The sequence below is a fragment of the Populus euphratica genome, unplaced genomic scaffold (genome assembly GCF_000495115.2).
Source record: "Populus euphratica unplaced genomic scaffold, PopEup_1.0 scaffold2.1, whole genome shotgun sequence".
Classification (NCBI taxonomy): Eukaryota; Viridiplantae; Streptophyta; class Magnoliopsida; order Malpighiales; family Salicaceae; genus Populus; species Populus euphratica.
This window is the reverse complement of record NW_011499846.1, coordinates 5,429,042-5,439,474: the sequence shown is the minus strand read 5'-3', so window position 1 is coordinate 5,439,474 and position 10,433 is coordinate 5,429,042. Positions and strand designations below refer to the sequence as shown.

Sequence of the window (10,433 nt, the reverse complement as noted above, 5' to 3'; positions counted from 1 at the left end):
GTAAGGAGTTCTTGTAATTTTGACCCGCTATTCACCACGGCTGGATAAGTTTTTTTCTCAGTAAAAAAAATTAAAATATAGGCTTTGGAAATTAAAAGAACCACAGAGAGGTAAAATCAGCCTTGTTGGGAAAAATATCTTCTTTTTTCCCACTAGCTTGCAAATTTCTATCCCGCGTTAATGGAAAAGAGGGAAATAATATGTTAAATTTGCTCGTCATTTCATCCCCCCTCTCCACCTAGAAATATATCAATATCAATCAATATTCATTATCTTTCCCTTCCAATAAATAATTTATTTTCCTTCAATCCACTTATTTAATTCCAAACAAGTTAGATATAATTTTCCCGAAACAAAGACTTGGAAGCTGGAACTTGTGGCAAAATAATGTCAAGAAGCTGCCACTCGGGATTCTAAAAGATGGGGTTATAGGAAGCATGTTTTGCCCTATACCTGAACCATGCTTACCGCGGTGGACAAGAGATAATTAATGACATTCTATGGAGTACTAGACCCCATCCGAGGAACATATCTCCAGTATTCGTGTATTTGAACCTCAAAGCCACGGAAGATCTTTCTTCTTTTTCTCAGAAAAAGAGCCCATAGTTTATAAATCACACAAACTACCTAACGTTAGAACTGTGGATATTTTGACTGGGAGATCTCTCTAGTAGCTACCTGAATGGAGAAAACCTGACACAGAAGAATGTGAAAAGAGGCTTCAATAATTTTTGTGTGACATGCTAATCAACAAAACAGGTCAGAATTCTAAAAGAAGAAGGCGCAAATTGAAAGCAAGTTATAACAACAACATGAAGCAGTGCCACTTTTTGCTCTTGAAAAATAATTCCACATCCCAAATAACTCCTCTCTGAAGATCAAAGCGTTCGCTGCAAAAAACTTGGAAGGCACAGCTGAGAGCTCCGAACACCCAGTCCATTCCGCTTCAAGGCTACAGGTTTCGCAATCACTACTCCATCGACACTTTACACAAACTCTAAAATGTTTGGGTATCTCACTGTAATAATTCCAAGTGAAATACCTATCTTATTCTTCACAAACAAAACTTCAAAACGAGCTATTGGGGTAATTTTATAATTTCAGAAGAATCCATCCTTCATTGCCAGATTTCAAGGTGCAATTAAGTATTTTCACTTCTGTATCGCCCACTCAAATTGCTATTATACCCTTATATTCAAGATGTTTCAAAGCTGGTGTCGTATTTTCTATTTTTTAAGCATTTTAGGATGACTTAATTATCCTTAAAGGGTGAATTTTCCTTAACTTACGTCTACGGATATTTTTGTATTTTTATTTGGGTATCTTTTTGTTAATATCATGCAGATAAATGAGAGATTTTGTAGTGCTAAGAATACAAATATTATTTTTTTAAAAATAGTTCATGCGTGTTACACGTGTCAACACGTGGACGTGGTTGTGTTGTTCAAGTAGCACGACATTGCCCGACTTCCAAGGTGGCGTTCACTTTATCTTAACAAACTCTCCATTTTTGGACAGACATGTGGTGAATGGAACTCTTGTTTTGGTGTTACTGTCTTTTTCTTTTTTCTTTTCCTTTCTTCCTTAATTTTCATACTCTACCCTCCAAATTCTCACATAAGCCATTTAATTTACTTTTCCTTCAGATTATGTCTATTTTCTTTTGATTCCTTTTATCTTATTAAAATAATTTATAAAATTAAAATTTATTTTAAATTGCACACTTCTTTAATTTTTTATGTTAGATTTGATTGTATTCTTTTAATTATTATTTTTATCTTGTTTGAGTTAATTTTTATGATTGGATTTTTTAACAATTCCATCATCCTTTAGTTTTTTTTTGTATGAAATTTGATCTTCATTCGTTAAATTGTTAGTTTTTTACTTTAATGAATGTTTTAAATTGATTTTTTAAATTTTATTTTTTAATATTAAATTAATTAAAAATTTAGCTTTTTAATTGAGTATAAATCTAGAATTTTATGGTTATGAACTTAAGAGATTGACCCAGGTTTTTTAGATATCAATATTATTTTTATCTTAACTAGAAATTTAATTTCTATTGCAAATATGTTTTAACTCACACATTTTTATCTTAACTAGAAATTTAATTTCTGTTGCAAATATTTTTTAACTCACACTAGAACGACCTGCACCGAAGATAATACATGCTAAATAATTTTTATGTTTTTTCAGTATACTTAATCTTAAATAGATAATCTATATTTAAAAATTGTTTAATAGTAAATAATCACCAAGATAAATGGGTATTTTAATCATTTATTTGAAATTAATAATTTGACTCTTACAACCAAAACTTATCAAATTACAAAAAACCTTTTTAGCAAAATGTATTATTTGTTGTCTTAGTAACTTTTCATGATATTATTCTATATGGACGGTGTGGATTTTTGCAGTCTCAGTAATCTAAGGTAACATTCCATACTCACATGATACCACTAAATTAATCTCACTGCTGAAGAAATTGTAACTTCAAAGCACATGAACGCTGACAAGAAAGGAGAAGAGACGTGTCGTACAAGGTTAAGCATCCAAACTAGCAATGGTCAATCAAAGGGGAGACAATCAGCAGAAAGCCAGTGATTGTTTGCCTGAAGATTATATGACGAGGAAGGGGCCTGAACTGTTCTGCCCGTACCCAGTCCATGTGTGGAGTCAACTTTTTAGCTATGGAGCCATGGATTCAAATGGCCCGACTGGTATTACAAGACGGGGCTTCACTTTAGCTTCTTACTAGGTCCAGACCGGTCCTGAGGGCAGCCGCCAGCACTATGATGTCGGTGTTGATTCGTTGAATCCCATATAAGTTCCTGATTATCGGTCCTTTTACGGCTCTTGACTTCAATCCCAAAGCTTTACTTTTACAAGAACAGAATACATCATCTGACGTTTTATCTGCGCTGACATCTCTTCCTGTACGCAGGCAAAAGTTTCGAGCCAATGGTGCAATCCTACAAATACGTAGACTGGTTGAGATTGCGATTACCGTTATTTTTTAATGTATTTTTATTTAAAACAATATATTTTTTATTTTTAAAAAATTATCTTTAAAATCAATGCTTTAAAATGATCTTAAAATATTAAAAAATATATTAATTTGAAATAAAAATAAAAAAAAAATATTTTTTAAAATATTTTTAAAATACAAAAACAATCATAAAATAAAAATATCAACTTATGATGCTCTAAAGTTACATTTTAAATTTGTATGGACTACAATGATTTGCGTGCTTGGTACAAATAACGTGACGTGGTTGATCATGGTGCCTGAATCAATTTTGGATAAAGTTTAAAAACTACAAAACCATTCCTAGAGAATTGATTGAGTTTTTATGTGAAAATATTTTTAAAAAAAATTAATTTTTTTATTTTTTATTTATTTTAAATTAATTATTTTTTGATATTTTTATATCATTTTAATACACTAATATCAAAAATTATTTTTTTAAAATAAAAAAATATTATTTTAATATATTTTAAAATAAAAAATACTTTAAAAAATAATAACAACCACAATCTCACATACTCTTTAAAATCCGTTAGGTATCCTAAAAAGGTTTCCCAAACATTTCCTTTATTTCATCGCAAAGTGAGGCAAATAAGATCGGGGGCATTTCAAGCAGGAGCGAGTTACTTGTTTAAAATCATCCATTATGAATTCTCTAGTTTCTCCTATAAGCATTTATATAAGCATTCTTGACCATCCCAGCACTGAATATAAGCATTTTAATGGACATCTCAAATTTCAGTCATAATTCATGATGTAAATGAGATAATAATAGCAAGAGCATGTCTTGTATAGAAGCACGATCGTCTCAAGCTCATATCAAAGTGTCCACGTCACTATTTGATAAAATTTCACAAACAGAAATATTTATAAACCACTAGTACCCAAACCTTCCCTGAATGAGTTTCTAAATCTCTTCAATGTACATTACCTTTCAATGGCCATCCCAGCACTGAATATTGATAAAACGCATCAGTTCTGCCATGAGAGAGCTACCTTAACATGTTAAAATTAAGAGTCTCGAGGATCGGCGCCAATCCTATTTAGATATTCTATCAACAGCTAAACTATTAACCGTAATTTTGGGCTTGTAATTATGCCAAAACTAAATGGTTGCTTTGAAATATAAGATGAGGGACTGCAAGCAAGCTACTTTCGTCAACCAGCAGCCACAGCATCAGCTCTGGGGCTTGCATCCAAGAGTTGATGTAGCTTGGCACCAGAGTTGGAGTTTCGCTGCTCATCAATGTTGTTTAAAATCATTTCTTGCGTGGGTCCTAGTTGCGCATTCTTGAGTTTCTCCTGCAAATTGAACCACTCTAGAAAGTTACAACATAGATAATTAAATACCAGCAAAGAGCTAAATAAATAAACAAACGACCTCCTGGACTAAAGGATTGACAGAGCTGAAAGGGTGTGTACCGTTAATGCTGCATTTTCAAGCCTTAGTTTCTGCGATTTCTCTGTAAACTGATCTATTTCCGATTTAAGTGCCATGTTCACTGTAGTCAAAGTTTCTACTTTGTGTGCGAGTTCTTCAGCCTCGGCCTAGAGGGTCGAATACAAAGCACAATTTCAGTGATAAATTGATAGTCTAATGGAGAGATTTAAAACGACAACAGGATGTCTAGGGGGGGAAATGCAGCTACAAATCTACTCTACCTGCTTCCTTAATCTTGACCTTCTAGCAGATTCTCTGTTCGATTGCTTCCTCCTCTCTCGTTTCAGCTCCCGGTCATTCTGAGCATGCCAACAGAATTCATAAGAAAGTGCTCAAGATAGGGCATATATACTATTCTAATTACAAACAAAAACTTCTGACGATAGCATATGTTCAGAAAGGCACAGAAGAAATGGTTGGGACAAATTAAGAGATATTCGACAGCATATATTATACCGGTGACCAGGCTTCAGAAGGCAGCATGGCACCAGGTTGAGGAATAGTTGCAGGATTTGTCTTAGCAACATTCACACTAGGAGGGTTTCTGAGCTCCAATGCTTTGGTCATACCAGGATCAACAACTGCACCCAAAACCTTGTCAGTGGATGGATTCACCTCTCCAAGAAGAGGGCTACAATGTGTCTCTGTTTTTGTATCTCCACCTGTGGTATGATGATCTGAGTACAGAAATGATGCCCTATTTTTTGGTACACCATACACAAATGAAGCTTAAAAACATAAAATTCAAGACAGAATGTGGATCGGCTATATTTTGTCCATTATCTATTCCCATTCCTGGGTTGTTTCGTTTGTGCTAGAAGCCTAGAATTCATTGCCATGCATGCATGAGGTTCAATTACAGGGAAAGTTTCCTCATCTAAGCATGCTGTGCGGCTTATCAACTATTGCCCTCAACAACATTGGTCATTCCTAAATAAAATATCATAATTTCACTTTCCAAGATTTCGCCTAAAAAGAAGTCATTCTTCAATTGACACTACCATGTTGAATGATGAAGAGCACTACAACACGGCCCTCACATCTGATAACCATCCCTTTGCAAATGAACACTTTTTGGTAAACTGTTCTGGTCAATATAGAAACTAGCTTTGTCATTTCACAACTTGCAACATGGTCAAATGCGATGCACACAACAGGAAAAGAACAAATGCTACTAGAAATAGAGTTTCTAGGTCAACACTCTCAATGAAGGATGAGATTATACCAACAGTTGGTGTTCCCTCACGGCTCCTTTTCTTGCCCTAACAAAAGAAGCAGTAAAGATTACAGTTAACATTCAGAAACATATTAGATTTTGAAGCATGCAAACACTCATGAAAGATAAAACGGCTCACCCTAGCTGTATTCCCATCACTTCCATCACTGGAACCTTCTGTCTCCATGCTGTACATGGCAAAACAATTGCAAGTTGGTCAAGAAAGTCTCTCAAAGACCACCAAATTGGTCACCCAGACAAAAAAGCTAAGCTAAGCTAAGCTGAAACAGAAGTTGAAAGAAAATTTGGAGGGGGGTGAGTTGGTGCCAGTTTCAAACCTCTGAGGTAGCCTACTCCCACCCTCTGCACTCTCAGCATCACCATTGCCTATTGACATTGCAAGCCCATCAAACCCTTTCAACTTCTTCATTAAACCCTGATCAGTATTTCCTGAAGATTTTGTAGGTGTTTCTGCACTCAAAGGGGTATGAGCCTGCATAATTGTACAAGAATTACATATGCTTACACAGTGAAGGCAAATCAGTTTCTGTATTTCCAACTGATGCATTTCTATCTCATTTTGTTGAACTGATATTGAATACAGATGGAATTGGAAGTGTAGAAAAGGAAATTTCCAAAGAGCAGGCTTCACTTACGGCAGGAGATGACAGAACCCCAGGACCATGCGGATGGGATCCCTGGGAATTGAATAGAATGGAACTATAAGCATGTTATAAACTCTCCAATAATTACACTACAACTTTGAGTATTCTGTTGAAACTTTGATCATAACTTATCCAGCCATTCTCTAAGTTAGAAAGCATTGTAACACTCCTTGAATAATATCAACAACCAAGTTGTTGAAACAATGCAGACTTACAATCGGAACAGCCGGATGTGCATACACTCCTCCATGTGAATAGATTGCTGCATATGGTGCCCCATAAGTAGCCATCATAGGCTGGAAGAATTCAAAGTTAAAAGTCCATATCAGTGCTCAAGTCTTCAATTTACTTCATTACTTCTGAAGTACCAAGAAGAAATAGAAAATTGCTGGCAATCTTGAAAGAAAAATACGTCCCTTCAAGAGCTTTGAGTAATACCTGCGGCGGGCCCCACATATAAGGATGGGGGGCATGGCCAGACGCCACACCCGAGTTGTAATATGGCGGGAGAGCCACTCGGGATCCATAATATGCCTGAAGATGATACAAATTCACATAGTATCACAATTGAATTGAAAGTGGCACGAAAAGAAAAGGCATAGCAGAATATGCTGGTGATGTCTCGACTCTAAGCCACTAAATGAAAAGGCAGAAAACAAATGCAAGCATTAAGCAGATAACCTGAATAGCTGCCCAATCAGGATACACATGAATGCTGGTCTGATCCTGCCAACAGAAAAGGATTGACCAATAATCAGAAAAAAATTTGCACGTAAATCACAGCAAACTAATCAAGGCCTTATTTGTTTGGTGGAAAGTGTTTTCCTTGAAAACACGACTTTCTCATGTTTAACTACATTATGAAAAATTGATCAATGAAATTCACTTTCCAGTCAAAGAAAAACATATGTTTTAGATGAAGGAAAGTGTTTTCTGATTTAAAATATTGGAAAACACTTTTAATGAGCTAAAGTGGTACAATACTTCTTTATTATTATTATTATTATTATTATAAACAATAATATATTAATAAAATAATTTAAAATATAATATTATTAGAAAATAATAAATTACTAATATATTTATATAGAAAATAATATATTAGGATATATTAATATACAATATATAAGTATATTAATTTGATATGTGAGTGCATGCAGTACTTTAATTTAGATAATATTGCTAGAAATTAAATTTGAATATAAAATATATTGTAATATACAATAATCATACATTTAAATCATATAAATTGCTATATAAAATTAGGATACCATAGACAAGAAATTTATTTTCAATGTTCTCCAAACAACAAAAACTAGTTATAAGTCCATAATATTATATTTAAAATATTTATATTATATGTATAGTTACATTTTATAAAATAAACTATAAATAAATATATTACATAATAAATAAATTTTTTTCTGCCATTACACTTTTTATACCTTATTCTTTTATTGTATGTGCTCAAATAGTTAAATTGAATGTTTTATATATGTTAGATAAACTTTAAAAAAATGAAAACATTAAGAAGTGGTTTTTCAATTCATTTCATGGTATAGCATTCCAGCTTATGTTTCGTGACATTCTCGGACATCATAAACTAAGATTTTTTTGCTCAAAAAAGGTAAAAGAACGTGACGATATCAATTTCCACCACTGAAATGTAAATACTTCTCAGCTTACTTGCGGGGCAGGAGAAGATTTATCAGACGCAGAAGACTTTCCCTCTTCATTGTTTCCCATGGTTAAACACCAACAAAAATAAAAATCCTTACTTAATTTGGAGATGGTACGCAAAAACTGCTTTAACTCTCTCCCCTGCAACAAAAGGAGACAGGTTAGCAAAGGTGTGGGAGCAAAGTGTGAACATATTGAAGAAAAACAGAAGATAGAGATTGAGTCATGGCACATCTAATCATTCAAATTGAGCCATTGCACAATTGCTAGATTCACTAAAGACCCGCAACTTCTAGAGTCAAGGTCTGTCAAAAAAGTCAGAAACCAGCTATCCCAATATGAAACAGCTTTGTGCAGGAGGGAAGACACCACTGATTTTCACTTGATAAAAACTAATTTTATGTACGAATCCGGTACAGTGAAAGATAGGGTTTTCCTCAGCTCTTTTCAGACAATGGAAAATGAAACACTGTTTAAGAAACTGTGTAATTTACATGTAAAATCATAAAACTTTGAAAGATAATCCATTCACTGGCTTCTGTTCAGTGATACATCGGATCATTAACTATCGACAGCTGAGCACACCATAAACATCATTAAGGATGTGTTTCTGAACTTCTTTCATGAATTTCAATATTTAATTTTGTAAATATTTTCACCCTCAATTAAAAAGTTCAACTCCGTTGAAAATTTTTATGGAATCTGAGGGTATTAAAGTCTTTCCACAATACCATTGGATCACAAGAAAGGGACGCGCACAAACACCAAATCCTTCACCAGGGGTCTTATCCGTGAATAGAATGACTAAAATACCCCTACAAGTTGAGCTGGAAATCTAAAATCTTTCTACACCTGCACGATCAGGTTCTGGCCAAAAATATTATCGGGACAGCTTCAGTTATAAACTATTTCAATTCTTTCTCGCAGATTTGGAGAAAAAAACGGAGAGAAAGCAAACCTTAGAAGTACAAGAATTATTAGCAAATTCTCTGTTTCGACCCTAAACAGGAAAATTGTGGGATCCAGAAAGTTGCCAAACTGATTCTCTGTTTGGATGACAAGAAAATGAAAGAAAGTTTTTCCAAAAACATTTACAATTGACAAAACAAAATTAATTCTATGTTTATTCGTTCCCAGACTCGAAATGGAACAGCTAACAGTAGTTTTGATTTTTCATGCTAACATGTCTCGAAAGTTCAGTTTCCTCACCTTCCTCACATTTTCTCACTAACCAAGCAAAAACTTACACCATTAATAAAATAAAAAAGAAATCTTCAAAAAACCACAGGATTTTAAGAGAAAGAGGAGAGAACTCCAGGTTCTACATACCTTCCAATTCTCAGATCATAAATCTCCTTATCCTTACAGATAACAAGCTGTGAACTCCAGAGACTTGAAATAATGCTCACTCTGTCTTCAATTTTACACGAAGAAGGAAGCAACTTAGATTAGAAAACCTGTCGCTAGCTTCACAGGCTCTGCATTTTTTTTTTCTTCTCTTTCTTAAAAAACAGGGGGAAATGCAAGTTCAATTTTTTTTAGTCGGAGAGGAAACAGAGAGAGAGAGAAATTATGGATGGGAGGAGAAAGAGGGGGCGCCAGGGCAACATCCACGTCATGAGACACGTGTAATATGTCAGGGAAGCGTATAAGTACAGCAGGATATACGATGGGGGTATGGTGGTTGTTGAGCTGGCCCATTGATATTTGTGCTGGCTAAACTTATTGTTTATTTCCAACGTCACCTCCGGCCGTAAACGTGTTAGCAAATGACTCGATGTACGCGTCTCTTTAATTTAGGGGGCCCACCCTATTCCACCCGTCATGTGCCTTACGTGGTCTCTTTTTTACTTATTTAAATAAAATAATCTTTCCTTTTTTTAATTTTCCCTAAAAGAAAAGATTTAACTCTATTGAATAGATCCTTTGGAATCCACGAGTGGCCATTCATCGACGGGCTAATTGGGGGGGGTTACACCACATTTTTCAACCGGGCCCACATTTCTTTTAACTATATGCACAAACACGATATATCATATCCGATTTGCTTGCAACTTTTCCTGTGATTTGGTAATTAATTTAATCCATGAAGCTTCTTCTCTCTTATTTGATGTCATCCTTTAGCTGGCTTTACCATCTGTAAATCAAAATATCATGTGATAAAATGAAAAGTGCATTCAGCCTGTTTGCTATTTGGATATGGGTTTTTTTCTCTTCATTTTCAGCTTAATTGAAAGTTGAAGAGAGCCAAGGGAAATGGGATTTTTCGGTTTTGTTTGGAATTCTACTCTCCCTGTGCTCTGTGTTTTCACTTTGTAGTTATCTTCAAGAACATGCAGCAGAGGATAAGTCATTTACTTATGAGTTACCTTTTGTAAAACATGCTGGATCTTTCTTCTTCTT

The 10,433-nt window shown here is 34.4% G+C and overlaps 1 protein-coding gene across 4 annotated transcripts; it reads right to left on the bottom strand.

The window, feature by feature from the left end:
- Nucleotides 1-3,768: 3,768 nt before the first annotated feature.
- On the bottom strand, nt 3,769-9,594 carry LOC105134726 (common plant regulatory factor 1-like). 4 transcript variants are annotated; one of them, XM_011039261.1, is made up of 13 exons: nt 9,360-9,594; nt 8,037-8,171; nt 7,032-7,076; nt 6,789-6,884; nt 6,566-6,646; nt 6,342-6,383; nt 6,024-6,178; nt 5,825-5,873; nt 5,695-5,731; nt 4,926-5,146; nt 4,691-4,768; nt 4,451-4,576; nt 3,769-4,330 (listed from the first exon to the last, which is right to left on the bottom strand). In XM_011039261.1, exons 2-13 carry the CDS (start codon nt 8,094-8,096, stop codon nt 4,187-4,189), a joined length of 1,134 nt encoding a protein of 377 aa, XP_011037563.1. In that variant the 5' UTR covers nt 8,097-8,171; nt 9,360-9,594; the 3' UTR covers nt 3,769-4,186. The 4 variants fall into 4 exon arrangements, with proteins under 4 accessions (XP_011037563.1, XP_011037545.1, XP_011037554.1 ...); XM_011039243.1 differs by lacking the exon at nt 9,360-9,594 and adding an exon at nt 8,525-8,676; XM_011039252.1 differs by lacking the exon at nt 9,360-9,594 and adding an exon at nt 8,525-8,675 and having other exon boundaries at nt 4,926-5,131.
- Between the last annotated feature and the right edge of the window lie 839 nt (nt 9,595-10,433).

What these genes read in the sequence shown, in the direction of transcription:
- LOC105134726 (XM_011039243.1), bottom strand. An exon ending in ATATGTGGGGCCCGCCGCAG is followed by an intron (nt 6,647 to 6,788) that starts GTATTACTCAAA and finishes GAATTCTTCCAG; the next exon opens with CCTATGATGGCTACTTATGG. An exon ending in GGGTTCTGTCATCTCCTGCC is followed by an intron (nt 6,179 to 6,341) that starts GTAAGTGAAGCC and finishes ACAATTATGCAG; the next exon opens with GCTCATACCCCTTTGAGTGC.